The 17,309-nt window shown below is 37.5% G+C and overlaps 1 protein-coding gene across 1 annotated transcript; it reads right to left on the minus strand.

Annotated features, from left to right (window-relative positions):
- Positions 1 to 1,688: 1,688 nt before the first annotated feature.
- Positions 1,689 to 9,000, minus strand: LOC149780150 (pantetheinase-like). Its single transcript, XM_089936334.1, has 2 exons — positions 8,737 to 9,000; positions 1,689 to 3,910 (listed from the first exon to the last, which is right to left on the minus strand). Exons 1-2 carry the CDS (start codon positions 8,953 to 8,955, stop codon positions 2,639 to 2,641), a joined length of 1,491 nt encoding a protein of 496 aa, XP_089792460.1. The 5' UTR covers positions 8,956 to 9,000; the 3' UTR covers positions 1,689 to 2,638.
- Between the last annotated feature and the right edge of the window lie 8,309 nt (positions 9,001 to 17,309).

A 17,309-nucleotide genomic window follows, 5' to 3' on the forward strand; every position in this document is an offset into this window, starting at 1 on the left:
CACACATGTGTCAACCAAAACTTATTAATGGTGCTAGTAAAAATGCTAAGGACGAACGAGAAAAATTCAGTTCTGAAGGAAGTAATATCTGTCAGTTTGGGGACAAATATAACACTGCAAACAACATGAATTAGCATTATGGTCTGAAACTTGAATGCGTAATGTTCTGGAGACAATGTAAATTTAACATTATTCTATGGGCTTGATATTAATTTGACACTCTGCTACAAGCGGATTGGTAATATTAAAAGGCACAAAGGTTTCACAAAACTCCTGGTGCAATGGACTTGAATACAAAATTATCATATGTGACATGGGGAAAATAATGTTAAGCTGCACTTAGTGACAGACAAGAACCTGCAGTCACATAGCAAGCCGCTGTTTCAATTAACCAAAAAGCTACTGACCAGCACCTACAATTACTAAACACCTAGAATATGAATGTTAACACGTACATACAAATATATTGTCACCAGTGTAAAGATTGGGGTGCCTACAGTATATGTACAAACACTACATCAGAATATAACACAGAATGGATGGAGTGCTCACCCACTATACATAGAAAACATCTATGAGGGATTAGTGACTAGTTGTTAAAGACAAACGATATCCAAATGCTCCTGGTGTATACTGATTAATATATCACTATTTTTGTAGAGAAGTGGGTAACTTTGGTTTTAGCCCAGAAAAGGGTTTTCTGTTGGTCAGATTTGCCTTTGCCAATCATATCGCTCAATCGGTATGTGCTCTCCCCTTCATTTACCCTCTGATCGACATTATTCTAGTTTTGGCTGAAGCGATGTTGCAACTATTCACCTCCCTTTTGCCATTATCTTTAAGTTTCATTTATCCTACTTCATCACTTCTCTAATTAGCTCATTTAATGTTATTTTTTTAGTCACCTAATTAAGGATGTACTGCACTCGTATCATCCACTAATTAGCAGTTTATGCCAACTCGAAAAATAACCAAAAATGTCACAAGAGGCAAGCTCGCATCCATATATAGTCGACGGACGGATGAAAAGTAATTGCGCGGTTTCACCGACCAAACAACGTGTGTGACACATTTTAGCCATGGTATGATTTGTATCACCCAATTAACATGCTGCTAACTTTCAGAGTCAACGCGCGCTCTAAAACGAACGCTGGAGAACATGCTGCGTGAGTGACTTTCAGAGTCAACGCGTGCTCTGAAACGTTTGTTTCATACAAACCCATTGGCAAACACACTCACAGACCATCAAAGAGATACAAAAGTAGAGGATGGCGGTTTAAATTTTAGTTCTTATGGAAGACAATGGCATACAATCACACTCAAAGACCCTGTTCCACTTCCACCATTGGTTTATCGTTTTGGTAGATTCTTTCCAAAGCTTGTTATAAATGTAGGTTATATTGAGGAAATTCCATATTAGGAAAAAGATCCACTTAATTAATTCATTTATGAAAGTACATGACCGTATATACTTGACCATATTTACCTTGATAGCTGCTTTGAAACGTCTTTCGGTGATCCTAGAACACATCTGCCTATTGTGTCTACTTTGTTAAATCTAGCATAATAGGGTGTGAAGGAAAACATTTGACATTGTTTCAGTAACATTTTTCGAAAAATCAAAAGATAGGGAGAAAGTGAGAAAGAATGTTAAAGAATGATTTTGCAAAACACAAGCTAATGCCATCTTTTTCTAAATCAGCTTTTTTTGTTAAGCATTCGTTTATTCAAGAAATATTTTGTCAAAAAAGTTATAATCAAGGTTCCAGTTTCTATGCTATTTATCCAGGAATTATGCATGGTACATTGCGTTTCTTAAGAATCAGAACAGTATAAATTCTGAGACTTCTAGCTCTGCACACATCATGTTTTCTATTTGATGAATCTATCTAAAGTATACCATTCTGTCATGTATATGCTATTATAATTTCAGGTTTGAAGTATACTTCGTTTTTAAAAGAAAAAGAGAATGACAGGTGATCTCATTAAAAGTCTGTTCCTATCATTTGGATAAGAAAGGAACGCATTACAAGTGTGTCTGAAAAGGTAAAACAATTTTTCTTTGTAACAAATAATTTTTGTCTCATGAAACCAGCCAATATCAAGCCTGGGGTAGTACATGCAATTTTAATGTTGTGTTGTCTTTGAAGTCATTCATTAAAGAGACAATGCTGTCATTGTAATCATTGAACTTCTGGTATGTTTCATCAAGTTTCAGTTGGAAATAATTGCCATTACTAATTAAATTGAACAACTTTGCTAGAATCAAAACTCGTATCTAAATGTTTACATTATATAGATATGAGTCATTGACCATATTATCCACAACCTAGTTTTCGGCCACATGCTGTCAGATGTAAAATAAGCTTAGTAACTGGAAAATTAAGTTTATTTAGATGCATATTTTATTTTGTATTTTTGTTGATTTTTAAACATGTTATAGGCATAAAGGAAAACGCAAACCAAGGATAGATGTGATTGGTGCATTATGTAATAGATGTTATTTATGTCAAGGTTAACAAACTTATGAGTTTGTTAATTATATGGTTATATTCCATATAATTGATTATCAATTAATGATTGACTTTTTGTATATTCTATTTACAATATTACTTGGATAATTTATTGTCTCTACGCTTCAACATGTCGCTATAGTATCTCTGACATAAATTCTGCCCACCATAATGGTTGACAACAGAGGAGACAGGGTGGAACTTCCTTGCAAAGTATTTGAATCGTATTGCCATGTACCAATCGGGGCAAGCTCCAAAGATCCGTTGATGGATAGTAAAACTTGTGGGTTTACATACGGTGTAGAGAAATTGCCATGGAGTTTGAAATGGTTAAATCTTGTGTTAGCGTCAAAATTCAATTTTCCACAGCTTTCTTGTGTGGATGACGCACATCGTAGTAGCATGCATACTTGCAAATAATATGGGCCACGATATTTATGTATTCCGTTAAAAACTCCGAGAGCATACATTTCTGCACTATATTGTCTTTCATACTCCAGATAGCAGCATAAACCCTGTTGACACACCTGTTCGGTACCGTTTTCTGCACCGATGATTACAAAATTATGCCAGTCACGGAAACTGGTAGATTTGAACTCATTTGATGTTATACGATGATTTTCTCTTATTCCTGGGGATAGTGGATGGTGTTCGTTTGAAGTAGTTGAACCTACTGTAGGACGTATCACAGGAACGTCAGCGACCAGTAATTTTCCGTCATCCTGTGTTCTACTGTAGTAAAAACTTTTTGGTCCAATCGGCGTGTAAATGCCACTACCCTGAAATCTTTCTTGTGGTCGGTGAAGATTTGCAGCCAATAAATTTACTTTATTTGCGACAGCAAAGGATGAATGGTACCCTATTGCAGAGAAGAATGGCAAAGCGTCCATCCATGCCGTGGGAAAAGCAATATCAGTAATGTTATGCTCCTGAAGAAGTGGAATGGCTGGTTCATGAAAAAGTATATCAAAGCAGGTAAATAAACCAAAGCGACCAAAATCAGTATCAAAGTAGATGTACTCGGGGTTGACAGGCTCATCATACTGGAATTCGTAATAAAGATTTTGTTTATGATACCTAGCAATAAGCTTTCCCGATCTATCAAAAGCAATGTCTGTATTGTATTGATACTGGCCATCTGGTGGACAGTTAGGGTCATCTTTTACACAAGGCTGTGCGTCTCCTATGTTCGCCACTAAATAAATAGAATGTCTCTTTGCTAGGCAACTTAGAAATACTTGAACATCTGAGTCATTATATCTTCCGGGTTCGTCGCACGGTGTCCAGCTTTCAGACTTGGGATCAGGGATATATTCGAGATACGGAGCGACAGTATATCTACTTTTTAATTTGATTCCGTGTATTCCATTTTCAGGGAAGACAAGAATATCAGCACCCTGGAAAAGAATATATTATTATGTATTTGAAATTTGGACACCAAACCTGGATCAGATCTTAGAATCGAGCTATAATGTCTACTAACAGATGTTGTTGTATGTTATCTGATATGACAGATTAGAGAAATTTAAATAAAATGAGAAGATCGCATTATTATCTAAATTCAAAGGAAAATTAGCTTAGTCTATTTAAATAGGTCATTATGAAATTCATTATATGTTTGGTTTGTTGTTGCATTGCACAGCTACACACATAGGCTATTTGGTGCAAAGGAGGGACGCCGAGTGAACGAGTGGTCTAAAGAGCTCACCGTTACGGATCACTGGCATCTCACCTCTGTCTTCATGGCTTGGGTCCCGAGTTCGGCCAATGTGGGTATGTGAGAAAGCTTGACAGTAGCTTCTCGTGGGTCGGTGGTTCTTTTCGGGATTTTCTCGGATTCTTCCTCCACCATTTGTATTGGACGCCATGTTTGGCCTATCTTGTGCTGAAAAATAGCATTAAACTTACAACAACAACAACAAAGGACAATCGAGAGCTATATATGTTTTTGACAAAGGGCATCCAACGTCAACTGATGAGCGGATGATCCGATGGTAGGTTTTGAACCTGCATACTTTCTATCATGTATCCGGTACACTAATCAATGAGCCACTGTGGATCTTACTTCTAATTACCTATTATGACATACAGGATATGTTTCAAGTTACCTAGGCTGCACAAAGAATGTTGTATTTATTAAAGATTGACAAGCAGTTTACTAAAGCCGGAGCAAATTGATTGCATTTTATAAGATATAGATTTGTTTTCCGTTCCAATAATTTGATGCTTTGAAATATATGTTGAAAGAATTAAAGTTAAGCAATATCGAGAAGAATGTGTTTGTAAAACACATCTCAAAATACTTACCATCTCCACCCCAAAGGTCGTGCCCCTTGGGTGAATGTCTGAGGGGAAGAACCGCCTTAAAGACCAAAGTTTGTTGTGAGCATGCATTTTTCTCTCCATACAACAACTTATGTACATGGGTATATGGTTGGCATCTCAGTAGTTTGCAAGTTCTGACTCAGATAATTATTCCCGTAGGGAGAGTGCATGTGTGTGTGTATATATCATCATCATCATCATTGGCGACTCAGTCTCGAAAGACCATGCGAATTGCGACCTTGGGGTGTTGTCTGTCTCTGTTGGCATCGTCTGCTGTGGCTGTGCAATCCTATACGTGAGTGACAGTCCCTATTGCAGTTGGTGCAGACATACTGGGAAGTATGTATTACTGTGGTTGGTGCAGCTTTCTTCTTCCTCTTACGTTTCTCTGTCACCAACTGGCCTCTACTCGCATCAGCGACTTATATGCCATTGTTTACCGTTAGTCTCCAGGTGTATCGGTCCTCGGCCAGCTCTTCCCAGCCATCGGGTGAAACATTGCATGCCTTCATGTCCCTCTTGCATACATCCTTGAAACGGAGTGAGGGGCGTCCGACTCTTCTCATGTAAGTGGCCAGTTGTCCATATAGTATGTCCTTTGGCAGCCTTCCATCCTCCATGCGTCGGACGTTCCCTAGACATCGAAGGCGGCGTTTGCTCAGCAGGGAGTACATGCTGGGGGTACTTGCACGCTGCAGGATCTCGCTGTGTGCAACACGGTCTTTCCAGCTGATTTTCAGGATGCGTTTTAGGCACCGTATATGGAAGGAGTTGAGCCGGCGTTCTTGCCTCATGTAGGTACTCCAGGTTTCACTTCCATATAGAAGGGTGCTGAGAACGCAGGGCTGGTAGACTCGGACCTTGGTGTGCTCTGTCAACGCCTTGTTTTCCCACACCCTTTTCGTTAATCGAGCCATGATGGTGTTTGCCTTTCTAAGCCTTCTGTCCGTCTCCATATAAGTCTAGAGAGTGTTGCTCATGGTTGACCCTAGGTAATTAAAGTTGTTGACTGCTTCCAGGGTGACACCGTTGATTTTCATGAAAGGGACAATGGAGGTATCTTGCATGCTGACATTTGTTTTTTCCAAGCTGATGGTGAGACCAAACTGCATGCAGGCATCAGCAAAACGGTATCCCAGTCTCTGGAGGGCTTCCTCAGTGTGGGTCACAAGACCTGCGTCATCTGCAAAAAGCATCTCCCAGATGAGCACAGCTCTCACTTTGATCTTTGAGCGCGGTCGTGCCAGGTTGAACAGCCTCCCGTCGGACCTGGTGTGTAGGTATATGCCATTGGTGGACGTGTCGAAGGCGTACGACAGGAGCATGGAGAAGTAGAACCCAAAAAGTATTGGTGCACGCACGCAGCCCTGCTTCACGCCGCTGTTAATTGGGAAGGAGGTTTAGGTGGATCCTTCATACAGGATTGTTCCCTTCATATCTGCATGGAAAGAGATTATCATGCTGAGGAGTTTTGGGGGGCAACCGATCTTACTCAGAAGTTCAAAAAGGCCCTTCCTGCTGACCAGGTCAAAGGCCTTGGTGAGGTCGATGAACATCATGTAGAGTGGTTGACCTTGCTCTCTGCTCTTCTCTTGGAGTTGTCGTAGGGAGAAGATCATGTCTGTCGTCGACCTGCCTGCTCTGAAGCCACACTGTGATTCCGGGCACACACGGTCCGCTAGCAACCGCAGCCTTTACCAACGATACTCAAGAGCGAGATCCCTCTGTAATTATTACAGTCACTGCGGTCGCCCTTGTTTTTGTAAAGGGTCACAATGGTGGCATCGCGCATGTCTTGGGGAACTACTCCGTCCTCCCAGCAGAGCCAATGTAGCTGGTGCAGTGGTTTAATCAATGTTGGTTTTCCACGTTTGATGGCTTCGGGCGGGATGCTGTCACTACCTGGTGCTTTGTCGTTTGGAAGGGAGTCGATTGCTTTGCTGAGCTCCTCTAAGGTTGGCACTTTGTCGTGTTCTTCCATGGTGGGCAGATTCTTTATGCAGCTGAGAGCTGCATCGGTGACTGATGTTTCTCGGGAGTATAGCTCTGAGTAGTGCTCTACCCATCTGGCCATATGTTGACCACGGTCTGTGATCTTCTCTCCCGTCAGTGATTTCAGTGGAGCGACCCCTTTCACTGTAGGGCCTAGAGCCTTCTTGATACCACTGTACATACCTTGGATGTTTCCTGACTCGGCACTGCGCTGGATCCCTTCACACAGTTGTTGCCAGTAGTCGTTCGCACACTGTCTAGCAATGCGTTGGGTGTTACATCGGGCACTTCTGAGAGCAGCAAGCGTCCGTTCATTAGGGCATTTTTGGTAAGCTATGAAGGATTTTCGTTTCTCCTCGATTTGTGGTTCCATCCTTGATAGGTGTGCGTTGAACCAGTCCTGGCTGGGTCGTTCCTTCTTCCCAAACGTTGACATAGCTGTACTGTAGATAGCACAATTCATGGCGTTCCATTTGGATGTAGCGTCGTGCTCCGGCAGTTCCTGTAGAGCCTCGTCCAGGGCGGACACATACTCCTCCACCTTGGCAGGGACTGACATCTGCGCAGTGTTTATGTGAGGACGTTCTTTTGGTTTTGAGCGGTGCAGCGTGTGTGGCTGTAGTCGCACTCTTCTGCTCACGAGGGCATGGTCGGGGTCGCAGTCTGCACTGTGGTAGGTCCTGGTGGAGAGGACGCTGTTTATATATACTAGTAGTAGTAGTTGTAGTAGGTTGGCGCGCTTAGGATTGACCAGGACGCCAAAGGATGTTGCAGGTATAAATCGTTCTTACCATATGCAGATTTATAGTTATGGTGACAGGGTGTGAATCCCAATACTATCAAGGTTCTGATCCAGGGATATTGTCACGTAGTAGGGACAACTACGGGGTCAATTATATTGATACATCTGTCTTTTAATGCCCAGGGATCAAAATGGACTAACGGTGCATAGTGAATTTAGAGACGTCGCGCATTTACGTGCCAATGCGCAGATACATACACACTGCATAACTCCGTCCCCAAGTTTATTTAATCACTAGAACAACAATTTGAAGGTCGAGATATGGATATGGTAGATAGCGGTGTATCTTGTTCAAAATAATAATATCGTGTTTTTGTCTTTTATTATAGGGTGTCTCCGCATGCATCTAAAACTTGAACCTGCCTATACTTTTCAAGACATTTATTCACTATATATCTTCCAGTGAGTAGTACAGTTGGGTCATAAACTAATATAGAAGTTACACTTAAGAGACTGCATTTATTAGTCATCGAACGCGTCAAAGATGGGTTTAGTTTTCGCAAAAGTTCAGTTCCTTTATCTACCCCAAATATTTAAAGAAATAGGTTCGATGTACACACAAAAATGTGCTCATGTTTTATTCCAAGCTGTAAGAATAAGTAAAATAACAAGATTATTCGTATAAATCTCATATATATTTATAATACAAAAAATAATGCTATGGTACAGGGTAGATAATTTTTAATTCGTAGTCAACAGAGTTTCGAACCCAGGTCCGCGGACAAACGGTACCCATCGATTTGAATGCACGTACCAGTCAATATTCAATCACGCCATGCACAAATCACCTACAATAATGCATGACGACGTAGTAATTAATTATCATGTCTACACAGTCATTCCAGATTCCTATAAAAGAAATCAATGTACATATTATTAATTATAGAAAATTACAAATATACACCAAACGGAAAGTGCTATCCCTGGATTATTAACTAGAATGCTTGATACTACTGGGCAGAATTATTATTTAATACAAATATTAATATCATCCAGGTCAGCGAATTATATATATATATATATATATATATATATATATATATATATATATATATATATATATATATATATATATATATATATATATATTGAATTGCTACCAACCTGTTCCGCTGCTACAGAGGCCTGTGTCTCATAGACATGAAGATTGATCATCATATTGTGCAGAGCCTCTTCCCTTGAAACATTTGCACCCGGATTAGGAGGTAGGATGACCGCATGCTCATAAACAGCAGCTCTATATGTTTGTGTGTCTGCTCTGATCAATGGAAAGAAGTGGCTCAAAGATATAACCCATAAATAAACGGCGTTACTTATCAACATGATGACGGTGAGCGTTGAAGTAGTAAGGGGTAAAACACCTGCGCTGCTTATATAACCAGCAAGTAGGCCGTATATTGATCATGTTTGTTTTGTACAGAAACGCGATATACTTTAATCAGCATCCTATGTTTCAAGGACGTTATCACAAGTATGCACTCGTTCAAAGGCTCTTCTGCCCCAATTCAAAGTCTGGAAAAGAGTGATAAACTACCACAAAAATAGTTTTATCGGTATCATGAATTTCGTCCACCATAAATGTAGTTTGTTTCTTCTCTGGAAATGCTTACAGTATACATCGTCTTCACTTGCAGTATCAAACGAAATAGAGATATGAAAATAAAGGAAAGAAAAAAATCTAGAAACAACAAATGAACTACTATTTTATTTTTTTATCATCAACCACTTTAAGTCATTTCAAGAAAACAGAAATTATACTGTATTTGACTTATTATACTACATTTAAAAATTATAGTGGAAATAGTGCATGTAGAAAGTGCCTAGTTCACTTTAAGTTTGAAAACGTGCCACATGATGCGTAAAAATCTCATTATAATCATTATAATGTTTCAAACACGTACACGATATTGAAGAAAATATCAGCTGCAAAAAAGTTTGTTATGCTTATCTCAATGCTAACTATAATAATACACTGTTTCAAAACATAACCCTTTAAATTAAGCTAGTTGAAATACACATAGATGATTATTTAAAAAAATTGTCTTTACACTAACAATTTCATATATTTTCTAGCGGACTGTTAAACTTCATGATAAATTAAGTAGAACAGCTATCGCCTCTAAAATACCCTTACACACAGTATTCAAAACAACCTACCATCCCAAACAGACAAATTATGATGCAAAAGAAGGATATAAACAATATTTAATCCCCTTATAAATAAAAATGCTATCCATTTCTTCTTACCACCCTATGAATCTTGTTATAGATAAAGTAAACACTACACCCCTCTATAATGATCATACCGCCACCCGTAAATGATCTTGTCAAACAAAATTCATTTCCATAAACAGGGCAGGATGTTAAAGAAGGATTATGAAAATATATTTTAAAACTCTTCGTAAATACAATTCTTTCCCCTGCCACTTTCCGCTATATGACTCACATTTAAAACAAAATATCTAGTACAATATACGTAACCTACACTAAACTCCTTTGTCAGATATAACTACCAGCCCCTTGACGATTCTTATAATCTCTATAATTTCACGAGTGTAGTCAAAGAAGATGGAAAAGTAGTCTGCCATTTGTGGTTTTTTTTTATTACTTCGCTGCATTACATTTTATGAGTTTCTACTGGCAAAGGCAAGTGATATGTTAGAAATGTTGATATATTATATTTGTTATGCATCCAATAGAATGTCGATGGGTTGCCCTTTGGACATATGATTCCCATTATTAATAAAGTAAAGTCTCAACACCTTAGTAATGTCCCTCCTCCTCCATGTTTAAACAAAATTAACATTCCTTTCCAATTCCCACATTACCTGTAATGATACCAGTGCATTGAAAGAGGTCAGAAAGGAAATTAACATTAGGTTACCCTTTGTAAACTGTCAGATTATATAATTGCCACAATATTATCTTAGTTATCTTTCAAGTGTAGATGAAAAGTTTATAAAACAATTTTTATACTAAAATCAGCTACTTAAAATCACTATGTTTTGTAGTTGCATAATGCTGGTATATTGTGCATTGTTTAGACATAATTTCATGAATGGGAATCCTTTGCACAAAACAGTACGAATTGGAAAAGATGCAAATTACCTTTATTTTGTCTTACGATCAGCCTACCCTCGTAATGTACTTGAATAGGATAAAACTATTATGTACAAGTTTCATATTTAACGATAGCGTGGTCTAACATTATTAAAAATATGTAATGATATAAAGATACATATTCAAGATAAGAAAGAATCAATGAAGAAAGTATTTATGTGAATAGGTATAAGGAATACCTTCATGTGTTTCATTTATGCATGAGCATTAATTAAAACTTTTTTAAGTCAACTTCATTTATATACATATATATATTGACGGTGCAAACTTTCGGCGACATCATGTATGCTACCTATATCTATGTTGACAGAGAGAATGTATATATCACTAAATTAGATTTCAAGTTTATTTTTGATCATCATCCTTCCTACGTATGGAACCGTCTGCATAGATAATGAAATACCATAGCCACACATATTAGCTAGATATTTTGTCCCCTTCTAGGTTTTACCTCCGAAGTGATAACTTCAAGCGTGATGCGCATTCTTATATATATGCCTGGTCAGCTTCCGGACAAACCGTCTCAATATTCTCAAAAGTAATCGTGGGTTTGCAGTTACTTTACAGAAAGCGCATTGTAATTACTTGCAAGGATTTGTAGACGTAACAGGGATCTAACAGAGTAGCCAGAAGGAGGAATATTCCAAAGTATGGAAGAGGCTTGTTGATCATGCAGTTTAACTGAATGTGACTGTTGCTTATACTGGAATATTCAGTCAATAACTTTTGTTGCAAACTGGGCCAAAAAAGATCAAAGTGACTTGCATCAATCTGAGTGCATACTGTAGATTAAAGATTGGTTTTTGATTTAATCTACGTGCTGTTTAGGTGCTGGCGATAATGCAAAATGCCAAACTATTATAGTGGTGGGGGTTGGTCTCGTATCGTTGCTTAGGACAATTTACCAATAAATAATATCGGGTACAGATAAAATAGCCCCAGTTCAACACCCATCTCCCACACCCTAAAAATAAAAGACAGGACATAATTCCCTCACCCAGTATAAGTTTTTCCCCTTTTAAACTTTTTAACCAACACACATATACATATTTTGTGGCGCCATGGATCATTTGATTCTGATGCTTAATGTGGGCCTATTTTGAGTAGATAAATACAATTCTGTGTGCATGTTAAATGTTAGATCATGACTATAACAAATAAGGAGATTAAGATGTCTAATGCTATTAGTACGCATTGCACGCATATGTGTTTTTCACATCACTTTTTTTAATCATCATTACAACACTTTTAAGCCATTGCATTAAATCCTTCAGCTGTTCTATAACACTTGCATTTTTAAAGTGAACTATATCCATTATAATTGTGTGTACTGTATTTGACTTATTTTGAGAAGTACATAAAATCCGAGCCAAAATATTATTGTACAAACGAGAAATTCCATGATTAAATTAAATGTTAATTTTTCCGATTTCTATTTTCCCTATCCAATCTTAAAAATAGGCTAGCATATTTCTGACAGTTTAAAAAGTTAAAACACTTGTTCTAGCAGAGATTATGTACTATCTTTCATTTTTGTGGGGATTTTATCTATTCCCAGAAAAGCATATGCAACGAATATGAAAGTATGTGGTGCCAGGAATGATAAGGTTACTCATATGTCAGAAAAATGGCAGTAAAATTTTAGCTGTAAGTAGTGTGAACTTCTATTTACACTTAACCCCAGTAATAAGATATAAAGTGTATACTCTGATATTGATGTTGTGTGATTCTTTCTTACAGAATGAACAGTGTTGAGTAGTATGTTCCCTGGTTGACTTACAGGGTAACTAGATGCCAAATTTTCAAGAATATCTCTCACAAGCATCAGCCCATATTGCCAATCTGACTATGCCCGGGCCCCGAGTGTCCGATTGATCTAAAGCGCTCTCCGTCACGGATCACTACTATCTCACCTCTGTCTTCGTGGGTTCGAGTCTCAGGCTCGGTCAATGTGGATATGTGAGAAAGCTTGCCGATAGCTTCTCGTGGGTCGTTGGTTCTTTCCGGGGTTTTTCCGGGTTCTTCCTCCACCTTTAATACTGGCCTATCTTATTCTGAAAAATGACGTTAAACTCTATAACAACAACAACAACAACAACAACAACAACTAACTATGCCTACTCTGAAGTGTGTTTTCTGATGGAGACCGCTCAGGTGGCCTAATTGGTTAGATTATCTGCCTCGGATGCTGGGTGCAATGGGTTTGAACCCAAGCTGAATCTAAAGACTTATATAAATTGTAATAGCAGCTGCCTCACGTGGCACTCAGTAATAAGAAGTTAGTGTTTGGACTGGTCAGATTGGTGTCAGGAGAATATGACTTGATGGGGCATGATCCTATTTGTCTGTGGCATAATGCCCCAATCCTATACATCCCTATAAACTGCCATACTGCCGACATCGTAGCGATCTGACAAAACTGTTAAAACTACATTGAATATGTGAATCACACACACACACACACACACACACACACACACACACACACACAGAGACACATTTCCTGACGGAATAAAATTCTGATACAAGCCATTGGATGCATTTGCAAGTTCCGTTTACATACACTTTTGTTGGTTGAACAGTGATGTATGTCTCTGTATGCCAAAGTCAGCTGTAGTTGGGGTATCAGTAAGACTGGAAACATTTTGTCAGATGCTGACCCAGGGCTGGTGACTTTTATTAAAAAAATCACAAACTCTGAGTTGAGTTTCCATGTGCTCAAAATTGCCACATTTTAAAACTATTATTTGCCACACAGCGCTGAAACTGATGTACTTCAAATATGAAACGAAATCAATCAAATCATATTAAATTGACTTTTGTATTTTTTCTGATCTCAAACTGTTTCAAGTAAAGCATTGTTCACCTCCAGGTCCTTATGTCAGTCATTGTCCAGTGGTAGATAGTAACAAGTTATTGTTACTACCTAGGTGGCACCAACGCTACTGGTCAATCAATCTGATTTCCTGTGCAGTTACCTTCGATCATTAACAAAACAAAACCGTTCCTAAATTGAATTACGAAGTTGAAATTTCTTTACTTATGTATAGTATGTGTTGTTGTGTGCTTGGGTAGTATTAAATGACAGGAAAATAAGTAGTAAAAGTACATATTGAAAGAATGATAGGTCTAGTCAAAGCATTTAACACCTTAACAAATCCCTTGACTAGTATGAAGACAAAATTGGCATCAGAAATAACTTTCATTTTGTTTTATTTGGTGCTATTTTAGATTTTGTATTGTTTCAAAACATGAGGAAGTGCTATTTATCCAATATATGGGTATATTATAGTATAAAGTCTTTCTACTTTAGCTTCCTTTAATAACATCTTGTCACATGTGTCAAAAGATGCATTTAACATGCAAACCTTTCAAACAGCTCATTCCTTCGTTCCGAAATCTTCGCATTTATTTTCTCAACTGAGGAATTGTTATTAAACCAAATTTTAATTCCATGAACATTAACAAACCATATTTCAGAATATACATTTATGTTTGTATCAGCTGCTGGACCAGTAGTGATGATGCTGCCTATACATTGTCAAGGTCAGATAACTGACCACTAGTCCTCATTAATGTTCATTAGCGTCTGTGTCTTGCTTTATACAGTTTATCTTAATATTTTTGATGTTGTTCATAGGTATCACTTACTATCCTTAACCATTGTTGCATTACACTAGTGCAAGCGTGAGCAAAGATCAGCTCAATTATGATGCATCAAACTTGATCTCGTTGTGTATTGAACAACAACATTGCAATTGAAACAAGACCCCCAAAAAATCAAAATACTTACTCAAATGATAGTGATAGTGAGTAAGGAGTTTTTGGTCAGGTTTTCTTTTCTATCTCACCTTCGCCAAATGAAAGCCGATGTTTAATCAAAGAATATAAAGCCATCATAGACCATGTTTGATCCTTTATTAATCATCATACAAGGACCTAAAAAATCCAGATTACAACAATAAGGTAACGTATTAACAGCTTGTTGTGATTTTGTTGTTGTTGTTAGCTTTAATCCCATCACTCTGCCATGCATCATTGCACTGGAACAGTTTCAGTATCGAGTAGACAAATTGTGGCTGGTTTCTGCAATGCATGTTTGTAATGTGTAGAAATACCCTTTTTTCATCAAAATAAAAATTAATATGAACAAATCAAGATAAACAGGAATAATTAACCTTTCAAACCAAAACCTCTTTCACCTCAAATTCGGAGTACTTATGGAAGTTCTAAAAGGATATTTATTTAAAGCCAATAAATAAACACAAAGCCATGTAATAACAGCAATGCATGTAGCAACAAACTGTATAGCCCAGGCAAACTTGTGGCTTAGCAATTAGGGGCAAACTACAAGGCGTAGATATAACGTTTTCAGCTTATACGTAATACAGTACAGACTGAACAAAGCAGGAAAAATAGTATGAACAAGAAACAATTCTACTTAGATGAAGCCAGAACCAAACTGACATACAATGATGTAGGCTATTTATCATGTAGTAAATACAAACATATCTACCTGTGATACCCATTTCACAATTAAACTTGGATAATAGTAGGTATTTCAGTTAAATAGCGAAATTGAGGATCACACATATGATAGATGTTCACGAGGAATTGCAAGTACCTGCAATTACAACATGACATTTTATTTAAACAATGTCCCAATATGCACACACTGACTGGTCCCACCCTTTTTTCTATGTTGTGTACATACATATCTTCAGGCATTTAACCTTTGATTATTACTGTTTTAATTGAACTCGCTTTGCATCCAAAATAGTCCTAAATATTTTACCACGTTTCCAGAAGTATAATGTTCCAAATGAATTCCAGTGGTGTTCCAAATAATTCCAATCTCGCATGCACTGATGTGTAAATTGTCATGAATTTGCGAATTTTCAAATGGACTTACTCTTTCAAATTGATGTAATCTAGAATATGTCCTTGAATAAATTCACAGTAATCATTAAAAAGTAATTTTATCCTAAAGTCAACGAGCACTTTGTAATTCCAATGAATAATGGAAACTTAAATAAATAAATCTCCTCAAATAATAATTAAACACTACCAAAAGATCGATTCCACTACAGCTGTTTAGATACGAATAGTAATTCTGATTCAAACAACATTAAATGTATACACCTTCCCACTTGATATAAATTGCAATAAACCATTATCTGTAAATAGTCTGTCATCTTAGTAGAATTTCCATCGAATTCGTAAGAAAGGCAGGTCTGTTTACATAAATTTTAGCAAGCTGTCTGGAAACGGGCAGGTAGACCATGTTTTTCTGGGAGGAATACCAATGTCCTGAATTCAGATCCAAGTAAACATGTTTACAAACGAAATTAAAATAAAGTGCAGGCCCACAATAACGGACAAAATTACTACTTAATATGTTCTTTACAAAACTACCCATAACAATGTATAATCATTAAAAAATTTATATAGATATTCATTACAATCTACTAAGTCTTAACCGAAAACATGGCATTGTATTAAATCCATGACAATTCTTCTCACGCAGTAAAGCATCAGTCCATTCTATGGACTCTTATTGTTTGTATTGTAGTAACATTTGTATTTTTTGTTTTTTTTTGGTCTGTTAGAATGACAGACGTGCGCATGCAAGCCTCAACCAGTGAGCAATTGTTACGATTTATGATTGCCATAGCTGAAGTTATAATGACATCATGCCAGACATGTGTAATAAATATAACTTGGATAGTTTCAAAATATAAATTCAAAGACTAATGACTTTTCCGACATTTGTTGAAATACAAAGACTAATAAGCTTTGATATGTCAAAGCGGTTCATATAAAAAATGGTATCCAGTTGAAATGTCGGAAACAAAAAGTAAATGATGTAACAATCCCATTTATATGAAACTGGCTGGCTGTGGAAAAGAAATTTGCATTATTGGTTATTTTACCGATTCCGCGGTCCCTCAGTGTCCGAGTGGTCGAAAGCGCTCACAGTTATGGATCACTGCCATCTCACCTCTATCTGCGTGGGTTCAAGTCTCGGTCTAAGCCGATGTGGTATGTGAGAAAGCCTGCCGGACGCTTCTCGGTGGTTTTTTCTGGGGTTTACCAAGGCTTATACTGGCTGACATGTATAGCCTATCTTGTTATGAACAATGGCGTTAAACCCTATAACAACAACAACAAATTCCGTATGTCGTTGCAGGTCTCAGGAAATACTGCCATGGGCTATCGGTTTGAGACAACTTGACTAGATACATGTAAGCTGCACCTTCAAGCAAACTATGGCAACCTTAATATTTCTTCTTATAGTTTTTTATTTAACAACCATATAATAATATTATTTGTGTAACTGTTTTCTAGATGTCAGTCTGTTTGTTCTTTAATTTTATTCAGAATAAGTTAGGTTCTCTACAATCTGTGGTTACAAAACTATTTGATCTGCTTGCCTCTGGGAAGAATCTGATTAATTTTAGGTGTCCAACGTCAGGGTGACTAGGACTTAAAGACCGAGGGTAGTTATTTACATATATACTGTCTTAACCAAACCATTTACATGGCTCATATATCAG

The sequence above is a fragment of the Sinohyriopsis cumingii genome, chromosome 16 (genome assembly GCF_028554795.1).
Source record: "Sinohyriopsis cumingii isolate HCF-2022 chromosome 16, ASM2855479v2, whole genome shotgun sequence".
Lineage (NCBI taxonomy): Eukaryota > Metazoa > Mollusca > Bivalvia > Unionida > Unionidae > Sinohyriopsis > Sinohyriopsis cumingii.

Excerpts from the sequence above, each read along its gene's own strand:
- LOC149780150 (XM_089936334.1), bottom strand. The coding sequence starts at position 8,955 with ATGTTGATAAGTAACGCCGTTTATTTATGGGTTATATCTTTGAGCCAC. Across the intron at positions 3,911-8,736 it reads CCTCTGTAGCAGCGGAACAG|GGTGCTGATATTCTTGTCTT; the intron begins GTTGGTAGCAAT and ends ATTCTTTTCCAG.